Below are 17,537 nucleotides of genomic sequence, written 5' to 3'. Positions count from 1 at the left end.
GACGTAAGCCAGTCCAGACTTTCTAGTCAGGCACACCGGCGACTCCACAAGCTGTGACGGCTGACAAGATAGCTTCTTTTTCCCCGGCGGTAGTATGTTGTTCCGAAGCCATCCCTTGGCTGTCGATACTCCTGGATGTGATGATACCATATGAACATTGATAAAACAATTAAGTCTTGGGGAAAAAGAGAACAAGGGAAGGTTGACTACAGAGCGATGGCCGGGTCAACAGCACACAATCACATGACCGTCTTACGTAACTATTCACTTGATTGAACGCTTGCGGAGCCATCACCGGCCAGTAAGCATAAATCACGTGCCAGAGGCTTTGTAATCAGAAACCTCACAAATGCAAAACATCAGAAAAACAACTGATTCCTGCATCACCTTGCTGTAATAAGAATGTTTCAGCGCCAGAGCACCCGCTCGCTCGCGTACCGCAGTTAGCCTACTTACCTACGGTTTCCAGACCCACTACAAGTCTTCTCTGTTTGCTATATCAGCACCTAGAACCACCTCCCCGCCTGCTTGCGAGCTGAGTGTTCAAGTCTGTATACCTTGGACCAAATCCACGTCAGCAAGGCCATGCAATCGAAAGCTTAGCGAATGGCTTCTGTTCGTAAGGAGCCATGAATACCATAATAAGCAGGGACACTACGCAAAAATGAATGAGATGGAATGGAATTGGAAAGAGCCAGGAGCCACCAAACAAAAGAAACGCCGTGGAGTAGACACCAAGAAAATAAAAATAGAAAGAATTCAATCTCAATTATTGGTCATATGTCAAAGTAGCTTTGATTATTAACCGAATATTGAGACTGCGATACTCACTACAGGAATGATGTCTGTCATATCCTTGCAGGTAGGTCGTAGCCATCCAAGGCAGTAGGTCCTTGTTGCACAACAATATCCTTCGCCGGGGATACGTCGCGTTCTATTATAGAGCCCTTTTCGCCTTTATGGGGACTGGAGCCCTTGTATGTTCGCGCCATAAAGGATAACAAATATACAAGGGCTTCCAGCCGGCCGGGCTTGGACAAATCCTTAGTGACCCTCAGTAGTTCGGCAAATAAAGCGGGCATGTAATACAGAATCACAGCCTGTCCGTCGTCCAAGCCATCAACATTTAACCCATTAACAAGGGCATCCCGCGTCTCGTCTGGAAGACTATTGAACGCCTCATCAAACAGTTGTGCCAGGGGTAGATCAGCTACTCTACCCATGGCACAGAGACGAAGGAAGGCCCGATCGGCTGGAACAGCAGTGGAAAGTTCTTTGAAGCCCTTCTTGCTTAATATACAGCCTCGGTTTCGCAGGACTTCATCATAAGCATCCCTGAGAGAAAGCTGTCCGGCTGTGACGCGCTCGAGTATTGGGTGGGCGAGCAAGAGGGATTGACAAACTGGCTCGATCATGCGGGTTGCACCGCGGGCGTCAATATGACCCCCCGCGCCTGCCACGTCGAACATGATCTCCAGATACTTCAAATCGAAAGCCTGTTTGTGACCTGAAAGCATGAGGAGGCCCTTCAGGCTTCCGGGAACGTTCTCACCTTGAGTCAACTGAGGAATATTAAGCTCTGCTCCGAGCTTTACCCCTAGGATTACATCATCCTTCAATGGAGGGGGAAGCAACCCCAGTGACTCGGAGAATCCCCCCTCGGCAATTGCCTTTTGGAGGATTTCATCATGGTTCACTTCTTCGTCTCCCCTCAATCCTTCTTGACTGGTCACTTGGTCCACTAGAACTGGATTTTTGCCCTGGTCGCCCAGAATAAGCGATATAATTAATGCTAGGATTTTATCTGGGTGATCTAGGACACTTCGCGTTATGTGGCGGAATTTTTCAAAGGTAGCTTTGGATAATTTGACCGGATCTGGCTGATAGGCTGTGAAGGCAGCGTAATCATCCGCCAGAAGCCATTTCAGGGCGAGGATGTTAAGTAGGGTGCGATTCACCTCGGAATAGTCATGATCATAGAGATATTGTGATGGTGTGAGTGCTTGCTGTGCTGTCGCTTCCGTTGACCGCTGCCTGGTCAACGCGCCCTTGGTTAGAGTACCTCCGCCCTCGATGTTGGATGGGACGTTCTTTAAGCCCTTGAGATCGTGCTCGAACTGACGGCCGAGCAGCTGCAGAACCGCCTCATTAGTGAGAGACGCGAACTTTCCCTGGCGGATAACATCTAGAAGTGAGCAGTGGGCCATGTTCAAGCGTCTGCCTTTCTGAAATCGGGTAATCAAACGCGTGAACACGGTGGGACAGTGTTCCTTGATCCAGACTGATTTACTGCTGGGGGAGGCTCGGGAATCTTTGCACATGGCTCAATAAACAAGACCCGATGACTGCTAGTAGTAGATAGTACCAGGGATCGGAGCATGAGGGAGCGTTGCCCCATGGTGGAGGGTGGAGGTGGAGGTGGAGACGCTGCGGCTGAGAGACGTGGCTGTGTCACGTGTCAGGCTCGAGGTGAATAATACAACCATACACAGCCTGACCTGCCAAGGCTGCGCTAGTTGTACCGCAGGAGACGGGCGGTGAGGGTGCCGAATCCGACTGACTAAGCCATGGGTCGGCGACCGTCCGGACCGTCGACCCTTCCCGCGGAGATACCCTATCGGCAGGTGACTTTCCCGGCTACTATCTGGGCAGGTTCTCCGCAGCGGTCTTGACCTCCACCTACTTCGTCTCCTCGCTCTTTCTCTTTCTTATCCCTTTTTTCTCCCTCACCCTGTCCAAATCGTCCATCATGTCTGCTGTACGCCCTATGAGAAAAGGCCTTCGTCTTCTGGGATCGAGCTCGCTCGCCCGTTCCGCCACCATCGCTGCCAATGGCTCTATTGTTCTCCCGCGGCAGCTGGCTGCTTCTCCGCGCGCTCTCCGCTCCGCGACCATCACCGTCCCTGCTGCCCGTCCCCTCCCCCGAGTTGCTTCGCTGCCCTCCCACGGAGGCGTGCGATATGCCTCTTCTGCCCCCTCTGGCCCAGTGAAGAAAACCCAGCTGTATGACCTGCACCTGGCCCGCGGGGCCAAGATGGTCCCCTTTGCGGGGTTCTCCATGCCCTTGCAGTACTCCGACCTCAGCCATGTTGAGAGCCACAAATGGACCCGTGAGAAGGCCAGTCTATTCGACGTCAGCCATATGTACGCACCCTTTCCAACCACCCTGAGAGAAACACTCGCCCTTGGCAAAAAACCCCCACTAATTAACCCCCAGGGTCCAACACCAACTCAGCGGCCCCGGCGCCCTTGATCTCCTCATGAAGGTCACCCCCTCCTCCCTCGACAAGCTCGGTCACAACCAATCCACCCTCTCCTGCCTCCTAGAAGAAGGAACGGGCGGCATCATCGACGACACCGTCATTACCCGCCGCACTGAAGACAGCTTCTACTTCGTGACCAACGCGGGCCGCCGCACGGAGGACCTCGTCTTCCTGGAGGCGGAGATCGACGCCTACAAGCAAGCCCACGGCCCCGAGAGCATCAAATGGGAGATCCTCGGCGACCGCGCCCTAGTCGCCCTGCAGGGCCCCAAGGCCGCCTCTGTCCTCCAATCCCTCACCCCTGACTCCGACCTCTCCACCCTCTACTTCGGCAACTGCCGTGAGATTAACCTCATCTTCCCCGATGGCACCTCCACCCCGGAACCCCTCCTCGTCTCCCGAACGGGCTATACCGGTGAAGATGGCTTCGAGATCTCCATCCCCACGGCCGTCGACGCAACTCTCCCCGCCCGTGTCACCGACCTCTTCCTCTCCAACCCGGACGAAGTCCGTCTTGCCGGTCTCGCCGCCCGCGACTCCCTCCGCCTCGAAGCCGGCATGTGTCTCTATGGCAGCGATATCTCCACCTCCCAAACGCCCCCCGCTGCGTCCCTGACCTGGCTCGTCGGCAAGGAGCGTCGCGACCCCGCAACCGCCACCTTCAACGGCGCCGCCTCCATCCTCCCCCAAGTCGCATCCCCCAAGACCCTCTCTCAACGCCGGGTCGGCTTCACCGTCGAGAAGGGATCCCCGGCGCGCGAAGGCGCCATCATCGTCGACCTGAACGATAAATCCTGCACCCAGATCGGCGTTATCACCTCCGGTCTGCCCAGTCCCACCCTGGACGGAAAGAACATTGCCATGGGATACATCAAGAACGGTCTGCACAAGAAGGGAACCGAGGTCGGTGTTCTCGTCCGGAATAAGGTCCGTAAGGCTACTGTGACGGGTATGCCCTGGGTGGAGAGCAAGTTCTACCGCAAGGCTTAAAGGGAACATGGATTGCATAGATACAGTGGGTGTTTGGCTTGGCTTGGCTTAGCTTGGCTGGTTGGTTGGTTGGTTGGTTGGCTTCAACAATAGATTCCCCCGATGATGATGTTTTATGTGTGTATATAGATCATGATTTACTTTTCTTAAAAAACTACTGGTTCAACCCTATGTTGTGTACTGCCGTTGGTTGGGTGAGGTAGTATTTGATACAAATCAAGACGTAATAACTAGTCCCTTCTTGTATCCGCGGGGTGATCATTGCTGTTCTGTACTCCGGGCGGGATAAGATACACCCCCGGAGCCCGAACCACCCAGGGAACCCCCCGCGCTGGCGGGGTAATATACTCCGTACGGAGTAACTAGAACAGTCACACACGCCCACAGTCACATGACTACCTTGCATGTTTCCTGACGGTAGAGGCTGGGCGGTCTGGCTACTTGGACATATAATAGAATAGAGGGAGGGTCACTCGTCATTATTGATATCCATGTGGCATTCCAATCGCTATTGGGACATTCCAGACCTACAATAGATATCTCGTCTACGCAGTACATATCTACACCTTCGACACCGCTCTTCTCCCACGAACCCACTCCCCCAGCAGCGCCCAAACCTCCCTCTTCTCCGCGACTGACATCCCAGCAGCCAGCCCACTCGTGGTAGTCGCGACAAACACCCTCGCGCCAGCCCACCCCCCACCGGCCTCCTTGCCCATATTCTCGCCCTCGTCCTGCCACCCATAGCGAAACTCCTCCTTCCTGATCCCCCGTCCGCGCCGCACCCTCCACACCGCCTCCCAGATACTCTTGCCCACGAGACACACCGCCTCGGGCCGCTGGCGGGCAACCTTGGCCTCCAGCACCGGCACCCCCGCGTCCATCTCCGCCCGGCTCAGCATGCTGGCGTCGCGCGTCGGCCGCGAAACGATATTCGTGTTCCCGATATTGTACAGTTCTGGGAGGCGGTAGGTGTCTGAGGGGCGGTGGCGGATGGGCGTGATCCCGGACCAGTGCAGGAGTTTCCAGAAGAGGTTCGACGGGTGCGCGTAGGAGAAGCCCGTTAGGCCCGTTAGGAGGCCTGGGTTTACACCTACGAGGAGGAGGGTGAGGTTGGGCGGGATGGTGTCGATCAGGAGGGAGGGAGGTGGGTCGGTGTTGGTGTTGGTGCTGGAAGGGCTGGATATGCGCGAGCGGGTTCGGGTGGTGCGTGGGTTTGTTGTAGAGTCTGAGTCTGCGTTTCGGGTTCGTTTTCGTTTTAGAGAGGTTGAGGCTTGTTTTTCGTCAGAAGGATTGGGAGTGGATGGAGCTGAGATTGGGGTGCGTCTCGTGACTGGGCGTGTGATTGTGCGTGTGGTTGTGCGTGTAGTGGTGGTGGTGGTGGGTTTGGTGGTGGGTTGCGATTGCGCGGGGATGATGTTCTTCGTGGTGTGGAAGTATTGGTTGAGGTGCCCGTGGAAGCTGGTCTTCTTGTTCACAGGAACGTCGTAGTCACTTCCATTGTCGCTGCCATTGCTATTGTCATTGGCGCGATTGGTGTCGTTGTCGGACTCGGACCTGAGGGAGTCCCTCGGGGGCGAATTGGAGAGGAGAGGTGGCATTGTTCATGGGTGCGCAGGGTATGGGTTTCTAGGATAGTTATAGGTGAGATGTTGCTGTGAATGTTGGATCAGTTAGTGGTGTGGCAGGAGAAGAGTTCTGACAGGACGACATCCGTCCATGGTTCATGGTCGGTGGATTAGGTGGGAGGTCTTGCCTCCTCTCGATGTTGGCCTGAGGCGTGGTGTGAGACTAACCGGACTGGATCACGTGTATTCATGCCTGATATAAAGGGCAGAAATAAGGCATTAAGTATAAACCGAGCATCGTTGCTCCTGGTTCCTCGACGGTGTATTTGTGAGGTATCTGCAAGTATCATGCAGAAAATACGGCGGAATCTAGACTAGTTCCAGATATGGCGACAGTCAGTCCAAAATCGAGTTCCATCAACTGCGGGTTTGATCTGATATGCTCCGAGTGCTAGCTTAAACTACTTACTAGTACTACTCCACTAGAATAGGTGTCCAGGCACTTAGTTGGGTGTGGTATAGGTAATTAAAATGAGCTATAATACAGTACATAAGAGCAGATTGCAGTTCTACTGTGCAAACTGGGACTAGCCAAGTATGGAAACGTTACAGGCCAATAACTATTAGATGGATAGTCATCGCTGACTGGTGAAGGCGCTTTTTCTTTCCCAACGCCAATAGAACACAGGGGTATTGCTGTTATTCGAAGATCGCGGAGGCATAATGTCGTGAATGTGGCAATAGGTATCAATTGTGGTCGTCAAATTTGCGTACAATATGTGTCGTGCTAGACTTTGTATTCGCTTCGCTTCGGCAGAGTCCATGGTTGCGGGCAAACCACCTATTTCCCATTAGACCAGGATTTCAGAATGTAGAGACTGTATCAGGTGTACGCACTTCGCCCTCGCTGTAGGCCCAAAAATACACCCCCACTCCAATCAGGTAGTATATCGCAGGGTCTGTTCCCTGGTAGAGGAGCATGGAGAGCAGAGCGCTGAGGGGATAGAGGATCAATCGAAACTCAATGCTGCGGTGTGGTGGAGATCCCGCGAGGTATTTCAATGGCCATTCCCACGCAATGCAGACGAGGCCCATGAGGAGGTTGAGAATCTGCAGGACCGGGATCGGGTTCACGGCGCCGTTCAGATTGTCTGTCATGAAGTCCCAGAATACCTTGGGCCAGATGAAGCCCTCGATTGCGCCGCCTATTTGGTCTGTCCATGGAGATACCCAGATTAGCTTTGTCCTGGCAATTGGGGGTTTAAGCAAGTCCACCTACAGGCAGAAGCTGTGAGGATGATAAGGCGCGCCCAATGGTTTTTAATAAGCCGTCCCATGATGGGTTAAGTTTATGTTATGTCACACAGTGGTCGAGTCTCAAGCGTCTTCTGTCCCGCGAAAGAGTCGGTGCGATGCGGTAGTTTCCCCATAAACACACTGATGGCTTGAGATCGTTACAAAACGCCACTCGGCCACCCACTCAGTCAATGAATGATGTTTTATGGTATCCTCGTTCCAAATGACATGGTAGATAGATCGGTGGGAGGCAAGGTTCGTAAAGTTTCCCCCGGGGGGGCTGCGTAAAGAGGATGGGATGATGTAGCACAGATAAGCTTCAAGTCACCAAGTCACTTCGTGGGAATTGGTGCAGCCTGGCTTGGAGAAAGCAGCATGGAACAGCAATGCCATGGTGGAGGGGAAAGACCTGGAATACATAGCTGTCGGCGCCAAACGAGACGACCACCTGATCGGCCGCTTCTTCACAATAGGCCGACGCAGCGGCCTCTCCTCCTTGTGATTAGTATTGTGATACGTGGATTCGTTTTAGCAACCGCTTCCTGCCCTCGACCAATGGAGACCATTGCATTGTCGGAGCAACTGATCCCCTCCCGACTTCCTCACGGCCAGGGCCGCTGATTGGGGGTGGATGCCCGGACCGTGCGAATAATCCTGGGAGCTTTGATCCCGGAGGCCCCAGTCGGGCGCTTCCCAGCCCCAGGGCCGCCCAGTCAGAGGCACTACTTCAGCACTAGCGAGCGACGGGGTGTGACGGTGGAGCGGCCAATGCATCGCTGTCACTCCCATGTTCCGGCTGCCAACCGTCCTGGCGAACTATCTTGTGAAGACTCGAGAAGCGGGGGAACTTGTCGCGTCCACTTTGTGTCCCTTGGGCGCCTACTGATGCCACCCAGCCAGAGTTTGATGGGCGTGGTGATCCCAGTACTAGATCATTATTCCCCGTACGGAACGGCCTGGGATTCGTTGCCTCGGAAATCAGGCCTGAAACCCTTCCTGTTAGTTAGTTACGGTTTAGGCTGTGACAAACAATAAAAACCCTCCGTACACGGCCGTTAAATACCCGCTGCCAGCCCCTCGGATCAACGCCTATTTGAAGGTCTACCAGACTCTTCCTGAAGATAATCAAGAATTCAACAGGATATGGGGAATGCATGTAACTCAGCTCGCCCGTCTTTTTACCTATCTCCGTCTGGAGTAATAATAGCACCGTTCCCACCCGCATGGTCCAAGTCCCAATCGGACTCTCACAAAGTGTGATGAAAGCCTCAACCGTGCAGAGGCCAAGAACTTTAAGCCTGCCTCGGGAGTCGGAACTGTCTTCTGATCCCTTCCGACGCCAAGGACTCACTGTCAGAAATATCTCGCAGCATCCCCTCCCGGGACCCGACCCCGGGGGGTGCTTCTGTTTTCTGATTGGGAATGGTACCTGAATCACGGCTATCTTGGCCAGGAATCAATATGGTGTTGGTGCTTCAGTCACATCAACCAACTGCAATAGTAAGTTAAGAACCGACCAATCTCTATTATGCAAACCCAACGACAGAGACACAAGATAGCAAAATAAAATCTCTATTCTATCTAAATCTTTGATGCCCTCTCAGTCCTAGGCGCAAAATTCGAACCAGACCCGTTGCTAATTATATCCACAATCTCATCCACGCTCTCTAAAATCCAAGTGTTCCCCTCATCACTAGCCAACCACCTGGCTCCCTCCTCCGTCTCACTATCACTAACCCAAGTCCCATCATCCACAGCTTTCCGAAGTCCAAATATGTGCGATGTCACCTGAGGTCCCACCCCCGTCTGCGCACGCAGACAAGCAACCGCTATAATAGACGTCGCTAGTCGTCCCACGCTGGCTCCTGTATTCCGCGCCGGGTCTGAAAGCAGCGCCCCGTAGTTTCCGTTGAGGATGTGAACCGGCAAGTCTGGATGTGAGCCCGCGAGCTTATTGTAGAGCTTTGTCTCGAAGGGCCGGTAGATCGAGTCCCATAGCCTCTGGCCCCGGGAACAGATCTCTTGGATGTTGTCGGCGGTTGGGGCACGTGTAGGCGTTGTCGATAGCTGGGCGCTGACGGACTCCGGGAGGCTGGCTTTGAAGGCATTGAGACAGTTGATTGTTCGCGGGATACCGTTAAAACTGATACATTTCAGGCCGACTTCGCGCATAAATTCAGCAGTCGCGACGCTCTCCGGGGCGGATTGGGACGTGCTCGCAAGCCGGTAAAGGGCTGTAAGGGACTCGGGCGAGTTTATTGTAATAGTGGTGGCTGTCTGTGAGCAGGAATTGCCTAGGTTAGCTTTATTTATCTATCTGGTAACACCTCCCTTTCTCGGTTGGGAGAAACTTACTGAGAGAGCTAGCCATGACGATTGGGAGAGACTTTTTGATTGCGCTTGGTGCTGGATCTTCTTATATACAGACTCGATATGGCGGGGTGCAGGGACCGTGTGCGGGCGGGCTGCCGGACTGTTGATCAACGCCTTGAGCGGGGAGGATAATTTGGACATCTTAACTAAAGGACCTGCCTGGTCGTGGGCTGGGGCAAGGAGGACCGTAAAAATTGTATCAATAATACAGTTGTATTGCTGTCTTAAAAGAATCAAGCCTTGGGAGCAACTTGGGCGAGAAGGCGTTTAACCTCCTACTCCGCACGCGGGCCGGCGCGGAAGATAACAACATGTTGCACATGACCTGCCACATGTTGATCACGTGGTCTTGGGCATAAGTGGGTCTGTCACATGACAGCTTTGTTATGCGGCATACTGTGGAATTCATTCCGCGAAAGGGCTCTTGCTCATTGGTGGATGGCCCCTTCCGGCATCTCCTCTGTATCCTTAGTACAAAGTCATCTCTCCATTTCTCTATGATGTACTCCGTACTCCGCACTCCGTACCCGTGCGGGGTCCCCTATTCATCATGCGTTTGGCCGGACGCAAAAACTGCGCGTATACAATGATCCAAGTATCTTATTGATCGGCAGGTCCCGGGAGGTGTATAAAATCCTGTTACCGCCTTTCCCCCCCTGCTGGCTGCCTTCAAGTACCAATTACAATAATAGCGAGGGTTTACTGTAGAGAACGTAATGATTTGTGGCTGGGAATATTGGCTTTTATCTCACGGTTCTCTCTCTACCCCCGCAATCCCTTTTGGTTACCCCTGCAAACATTGACTGTGTTACCGCCGCTACGCGATTATTTGAATCTTATTCTCATATTTAAGGTTGAAGGCGGCTAAAATGGACAACAGGTTAGAAGTGGCAAGGGGCTAACTGTCAGGTCTAGAATGATGATATAATAAAGGTCTGATTCTATGATACTGCTGCGCAGGCAGTTGGGCTATATAGACATAGAATCAGGCAATAATCAGGTATATATAAAGTTATGTATAAGGCTATATATAGGCTGATCCAGATTAATCAGAGATTAAAAAACTAAATCTTATTCTATTATTATATTAAGTCTTTATTTTATTTAATATATTCTCTTTAGTCTGCAAAGACTACAATTTCTAGTAGTAAATATTAATATAATATTAAATTAATTTTTAAATATAGTAATTTTAGCAGCGGGATAGCTAATTAGCTTGATTAATTAATTCTAATAATCTAATAAATTTTATATAATTTTAAGATATTAATAACTTAGTAAGATTATCAGCAGCTATCTTATTTATAAATTATTAATATATATTAATTCAGCTGTTCTAAATCTTCTGGCAAAGCTAATATTAATAAATATTAATATAATAAAGATAGATTATTATATAAAGTTTTTTATTAATCAGGATTTAAAGTATTTATTAATTATTATAATTAATTAATATAGTATAATCAGGATTAAATCTAATAATATTAAAAAAATATCTTTATTAGAATATATTTTTTATAATTTTTAATATTATAAGTAATTCGGCTTTTATTATTAATATAATTATTATTTTTTATTTACTTGCTTACTAATTAATAAATTTTTTATATAAATAATATATATAGTCTTCTAAGAATTGCTGATTTTTAAGATTTATATAAGCTATATTATTAATAATTTTAATTATATTTTTTTTTATTTTTTCAGAAAGTATTCTTTTATTTTTAATAATATCTAAATATTAAATATATCTATCTTATATATTTTAGAGATACTAAAATAAATAATTTACTATTTTCTAATATTTCAGCTCAGGATTGATTATAAATTTGACTAAATATAATATTATTTTTAAGATATTAGAATATATTATCACAGCATTGAATTGCGCGGATTTAATCTTCTGTGAATAGCTAAGAATCTGGCTCTTTGTGGCCTCTCCGCTGTTACCTTGCTGTTTCAAAAGTTCCAGATAAACCATATATTCGAGGCTTTGAAGCCTATAAGAAATCCAATCCACGCACGTGATTTTAACTTAGCTAGTTTAGATATTATAATCTTCTGTATATATATTCTATAATTTATTATTTTAAGATTACTTAGTAAAGACTTTATTCTATATATTAATTTATATAAGATCTTTTAGAATATATTATTTTTTAAGATAGATATTTAATTTAAGATATATATAGTAATTATATATAGAAATAGCCAGAGATTAACTAATAGTCTAGATCTGATTTAAATTAATCTTATTATTTTTATTAAGAAAATTTTTATTTATTTAATCTTATTATTCTGCTCAGATATTTTATAGATTAATTTATCTCTTAAGAAACTAATCTTATTCTATAATTCTTTATATCTATCAGCAAGAAATATTTCTTAATTTAAGAATATAATTTTTAATATATATTTAAATTAATTCTTTATTTAATTTATTAATTCTCTAATTATATTAATAATTTCTTGCTTGCTGATAATATTACTGATAATATAATAATTAATTAAATTATTAATAAAATAAAGAATATATTCTTTAATATTAACCGCGTGATTAAAAAAGATTAGATTAAAATAAAAATATTTAAATAATTTTTTAGTAAATATTATTAATTATTTTAATATTTATTTATTTATTTTACTAAGTCTATATATCTTATAAATCTCTATTAATTCTTTAATAATTTTAATATAATTAGCTAATTCTTTAAGATATTAAATAATATTTTTATATATATATCCAAGATAATTATACTAGATTTTTTTAATAATTATTATCTAATATAGCTTTGCTAATATAAGTTTCTAAATTTTTTTAATTATTATTTTATTTTTAGCAGTATAATTCTCTGCTATTATTAATATTATAATCTATTTTTTAATTTTATTTAATAAGTTTTTTTTTTAAAAAAATTATATTTAATAATTATTAGATTAAATAATATATAATAAATATAGACTTTTTTTCTAATCTAATCTTCTAGATATTTTATATATTAATAAAAATAAATATCTACTCTGCTTATTCTTATTATAAAGATAATATTAATATATATTCTAAAAATATAGATAATCTTTTATAAATTAATCTATATTTTTAAATTATTATTTTTTAATATCTTTACAGTAACTATATTATATTCTAGAATTAAAGATTTTAATTTATTTATATATATAAATAATTCTGATAGTACCGCGCAATATTTAGTAAAATAGCTTTAATTATTATAGATATAAATATCTACTTTTATATCTATAATTTATAAATTATATAAATAATAAGAAGTCTCTTTAATAATTTATATAACTTTATTTAATATAATATTATTAGTCTTTTCTCTAGTAAATATTAATATAATTATTTTTTTATTTTTTATATTATCTTTCTGAGCTGTTTTAATAACTTAATTTATTATTATTTTTATTATAAATAATCTTTTTATATTTATTAAATCTTCTTAATAATCTTCAGTTTTAAGATTTAATTAAATAAATACAGTAATTTAATAATATAATAATATTTCTTAAATTAATATCTTATTTTATAAAGATAATTTTTTAAGATAAGTTATTTCTGCTGCTTTAATCTCTTCTAATCTTTTTTAATTATTTAATCTTTTTTAATTATATTACTAATTTCTTAAAATATATCTAGAATAAAATATATACTTTTTTAATTTATTAATTATATTTTAATATATTTAGAAAACTTATTAATTTCTTTTTTTAATAAAAATTTCTTATTTTTTTATAAATTAAATTATTTAGATACTGTCCAGGCTTCTATATATTTTATTATTATTAAAAAAAAATCTAATAATTCTTTTATTTTATATATATTAATTATATTAAGATTCTTGGCTTTAATAATAATTTTATTTAATATTTTTAATTATATTTTTATATTAATATATTATAAATTACTGCAGATTTTTTTATAATATTATTTATAATTATTTTAAAATATTAAATCTAATATTTAAAAATATTTCTGCAGAATTTAAAGTTTTTTTTATAATTTTTTTATTTTTTAAATCAAAGAATTAAATTTATTAGTAATTAATTTTATTATTATAAAATTAATTTTTCTAATTATCTTAAATATTAATTAAATAATAATCTTTTTTTTCTTATAAATCTTTTTCTTAATTCTGTACAGCAATTTCTTGCTAAAATCTCTAAAAAGATTATTATTAATTATATTAATAATAGCTAAGATAAATACTTTTTTATTTATAAATATAAATATATTCTAATCTGGATTAATATATTTCTAAATATTTAGCTAATATATTCTAGCTATAGTTTTAATATTTTTAATTTATTTTTTTTAGTTATATAGTGTCAACAATATGGGCAGACTCGCCAGTTCGCTGCCTAAGGCTCATTAATTTGCGGCCTTAGATTAGTTAGCTGTCTTAGACTATTAGTTAGCAGACTAATAATTTTAAGTTCTGTCTATCCCGCAGTAAAGCAAGAGATCTTATTTTTATTAATTATTTTAGTCTTTATTTAATTACTAATTCTATTATTCTCGGCCCTATTTTATTTATATAATTTTTATATAATTTTTATATAATTTTATATATTTTTATATATTTTTAATAGTCAATTAGCTATAAATATAAATAAAAAGATCTCTTAATTTTTAATTAATTTTTTAATAAGTTTTAATTAAATTAAATCAGCTTTTAGTCTTTTTCTAATCTTTAATTTTTTTTATTATTTTTATTATTTTTTTTTTATCTTTTTTTTATTTTTATCTTACTTTTATCTTACTTTTATATCTAATTTATATAAGAAAATAAGAGTTTAATAAAGTCTTTCTAAAAAATCAGAGAAAAATTCTTATTTAATTATCTAATCTTTAATTTTTTTTATTTTTTATTTCTTTTATCTTTCTCTTATTTTTATTTTACTTTTGTATTTAATTTATATAAGAAAATAAAAATTTAATAAAGTCTTCTTAAGAAAAATTCTTACTTCTTAAAAAAAATTCTTAGTTATAAATCTGATTATATTCTTATATTAATTTTTTATTAATATCTCTAAGACTCTTTATATTTTTTTATTTCTTTTATTTTTATTTTATCTCTGACTTAAAATTTATATAGAAAATTATAGAATTTTTAAATAAAAAATAAAATTTATCTAAATTCTTAAATTTTTTTAATTATTTCTTTATTATATCTTAAAATCAGCAATTTAAGAAAGTTTTTATTATTTTTAATAATTAATCTAATTAATTTCTTTGGATTAATCAAATTTAATTATTTACTATTAATAAAAATATCTGAAAATATATAAATCCAGATTTATTTAAGAAATCTAATTATTTTATTAAGTCAGTTACTATATTTATTTCAGACTTTAATTATTATATTATTTTAATAATAAATCTTAATAAATCAGATCGCCTTCTATATCAAGAAATTATAAATTAATTTAATTATTAATTTAAAAAATAGAAGAAAATTATCTCTGGACTAGTCTCTTTAAATTTATTAATAAATTCTATATTAAGCAAGCAAAATTAATATATTATACTTAATTTAGAAAAATTCTATTAAATTTTATAAATTCTAAAAAAAAGAATTATCTCTATTAATCAGTCTTATATAAAAGAAATTATTAATAAATATTATAAGTTATAATTCTCAGAAATAAAGAATTCTATTAAGAATTATATAATTTAATAAAAGCTTATTTATTTAGAAATAATAAAACTATAAGGGTGCGTGTTGAGATAGTGTGAAGAAAGTATATCTATTGCGAAGTCAAGATAGTGTCTGTATTACTTAAAGTATTATTACTAGTCTTCTATCTAGCTTCTCTCGCGGATGATATATCCGTGAGGATTCTATGAGTTATATATTATACTAGCATAATTACTTCGCGAGGGACTGCCTCCGCAGCATAGGCATTCCTCGCGATATTTTATATCGCGAGGATTATAAGGATTACTATCCTTACAAAAACTAAAATTAAGCAAGATTACTAGTCTTATTTAAATAATCTATAATTTTCTTAAATTAGTTCAGAAAATAATAAATAATTTTATAATAATTTAATAATTAAAATTAATTAATAATAAGAATAATTAGAAAGAACTATCTGAGTTTCTTAAGATAATATAAAAAATATATAATTAGATTTATCTAAATTTTTAAATTAGATAATCTATTAAGCTAGTTAATAATAATAATAATAGAATTAGTTATATCTTCTTTTAAGATTTTTCAGATAATTTTAAATCAACTGTTTTAATAACTGTTTTAATAACTAAGTTAAAATAAACTTTTTAAAATAATAAAATATTAATAAAAAAATAAAGATTTAAGAATCAGCTCTGCTTATATAAATTAAATAAGAATAATAGATTTTATAATTTTAATAATTATTTCTATATTAATAAAAAATTAAGAGATTCTGAATAAAAGCCTGAGATTAAAATCTTAAATTATTTTAAAAATATTTTTAAAAATAGCTCTAAACTAAGATATTTCTTTAAATAATATTATCAGACTTACTAAATATTATCTTTATTTAAGAAAAATAACAAAGTAATTAATAAAGCAGAAAAGATCTTTTTAATAATAAATTAATAAACTATCTATTTAGAATAATTATTAATATTCTATTTATTTTAATAAGCTTTTAATACTACTTTAGATAGCTATATCTATAATTTCTTAAATTTCTTTATTAATTATACTTCTATTATAAATAAAAATAGATTAATAAAAATAGAAGATACTATCTTAGTTATTTAAGACTATAAAATAATTATTTTTTATCTTATTTATTTAAATAGAAAAGATCTATATTTTAAATTCAAAAAAATAATTTATATTTCTTAATTTTATATAAATATTCTCTTAGCTGCAAAAGCTGATAAAAAGAAACTATTTCTAAATAAAAAAAATAGATTTCTTAAATAGATAGATAAAACTCTATTATATTAAATTAAAAAAATCAAAGAAATATATTATATTTAATAAAAATAAAAATCTAGTTTTATTATAATTATTATTATTAAATTAAATTAATTAACTATCTCAGACTTATCAGTTTACAGCCTTAAATTAATCAAACTCTCAGAATATTAATATATAATATCTAAAATAGCCAAAGAATAATATAAAAAATTAAAATATTCTAATAAAAAAGCTTTAAATTATCTAAATAATTTAGTTCAAAGAATTAATATTACTAATTTACTAAAATAGACTAGCTTAGATAAGCTAAACCAAATTAAAAAATATTTTATATATAAAATTAGTTAATTAAAAAAATAAATTTTAAGATAAAAATTTAAAAAAAAAGTCAGATATTTAAATTAATTTATTAGAACTTGATTTATATAATAAATAAAATTAATAAATAGAGATATATTAATTATTTTTATTATTTTTATTTAAAATTTTATCTAGAGCAAGCTCTAACTTCTAAATCAGATATTTTAGAATTAATTATTAATATAATTTAATTAATTATTAATTAGTTTAAGATAATACTTAAGAGATTTTATTCTAATTAGAACTAAAATCTTAATATTTTTCTAATCTAGACTAGTATTAAAAATCTACTAATTAATTATTTATCAGTTTATTAGTCAGAGTAAAATCTATATATAAAAAAATCCAGAGCTCTAATTATTTTTAAAATAAGAAATTTATTAATTAATTTAGGACTTTCTATATTTTTATAGTCTGAAATAATAAATTTAACTATTTTTATTTTAAACAGAATATTAAATAAATAATTAAATTAAAAAATATTATATAAAATTATCTAAAAAAGTCTTTTATAATTATCTAAGAAACTAGATATTTTCTATTTAAGAAAATATAGATTATATATCTATACTTAAATTAGTAATTTATTTAAAAAAAATAAACTAGAGCTCAGAGCTCTAATTAATTATTTAATTAACTATTAAATAATTAATATTTAGTAGATCTAGATATCTATTTTTAAAAAAATAATTTCGGCTTGTAATATTATTTTTAATAAAAATTTTAATTATAAATAATATACTGAA

General features: G+C 37.8%; 4 protein-coding genes across 4 annotated transcripts; 1 reads left to right on the top strand and 3 right to left on the bottom strand.

Annotated features, from left to right (window-relative positions):
- Positions 1-848: 848 nt before the first annotated feature.
- Positions 849-2,207, bottom strand: BO70DRAFT_369855 (uncharacterized protein; the record flags this gene model as incomplete). The annotated part of the gene is made up of 2 exons (XM_025544708.1): positions 849-2,011; positions 2,063-2,207. 2 exons carry the CDS (start codon positions 2,205-2,207, stop codon positions 849-851), a joined length of 1,308 nt encoding a protein of 435 aa, XP_025401036.1.
- Positions 2,208-2,697: 490 nt separating this feature from the next.
- On the top strand, positions 2,698-4,417 carry BO70DRAFT_311582 (glycine decarboxylase subunit T). The gene is made up of 2 exons (XM_025540187.1): positions 2,698-3,144; positions 3,218-4,417. Exons 1-2 carry the CDS (start codon positions 2,750-2,752, stop codon positions 4,251-4,253), a joined length of 1,431 nt encoding a protein of 476 aa, XP_025401035.1. The 5' UTR covers positions 2,698-2,749; the 3' UTR covers positions 4,254-4,417.
- A 344-nt stretch (positions 4,418-4,761) lies between these two features.
- Positions 4,762-7,551, bottom strand: BO70DRAFT_386095 (mismatch-specific DNA-glycosylase). The gene is made up of 4 exons (XM_025545795.1): positions 7,101-7,551; positions 6,719-7,035; positions 6,291-6,295; positions 4,762-5,768 (listed from the first exon to the last, which is right to left on the bottom strand). The coding sequence occupies exons 1-4, from the start codon at positions 7,156-7,158 to the stop codon at positions 4,814-4,816; spliced, it is 1,335 nt and encodes a 444-aa protein (XP_025401034.1). The 5' UTR covers positions 7,159-7,551; the 3' UTR covers positions 4,762-4,813.
- A 1,147-nt stretch (positions 7,552-8,698) lies between these two features.
- Positions 8,699-9,747, bottom strand: BO70DRAFT_378441 (uncharacterized protein; the record flags this gene model as incomplete). The annotated part of the gene is made up of 2 exons (XM_025545266.1): positions 9,473-9,747; positions 8,699-9,394 (listed from the first exon to the last, which is right to left on the bottom strand). The coding sequence occupies exons 1-2, from the start codon at positions 9,629-9,631 to the stop codon at positions 8,699-8,701; spliced, it is 855 nt and encodes a 284-aa protein (XP_025401033.1). The 5' UTR covers positions 9,632-9,747.
- Between the last annotated feature and the right edge of the window lie 7,790 nt (positions 9,748-17,537).

This window comes from Aspergillus heteromorphus (genome assembly GCF_003184545.1).
Source record: "Aspergillus heteromorphus CBS 117.55 chromosome Unknown BO70scaffold_7, whole genome shotgun sequence".
Classification (NCBI taxonomy): domain Eukaryota; kingdom Fungi; phylum Ascomycota; class Eurotiomycetes; order Eurotiales; family Aspergillaceae; genus Aspergillus; species Aspergillus heteromorphus.
Note: the sequence above shows the minus strand (reverse complement) of the source record. Positions and strands in the feature narration are given on the sequence as shown.

Excerpts from the sequence above, each read along its gene's own strand:
- BO70DRAFT_311582 (XM_025540187.1), top strand. The coding sequence starts at position 2,750 with ATGTCTGCTGTACGCCCTATGAGAAAAGGCCTTCGTCTTCTGGGATCG. Across the intron at positions 3,145-3,217 it reads CTATTCGACGTCAGCCATAT|GGTCCAACACCAACTCAGCG; the intron begins GTACGCACCCTT and ends ATTAACCCCCAG.
- BO70DRAFT_386095 (XM_025545795.1), bottom strand. The coding sequence starts at position 7,158 with ATGGGACGGCTTATTAAAAACCATTGGGCGCGCCTTATCATCCTCACA. Across the intron at positions 7,036-7,100 it reads CATCCTCACAGCTTCTGCCT|ACCAAATAGGCGGCGCAATC; the intron begins GTAGGTGGACTT and ends CTCCATGGACAG.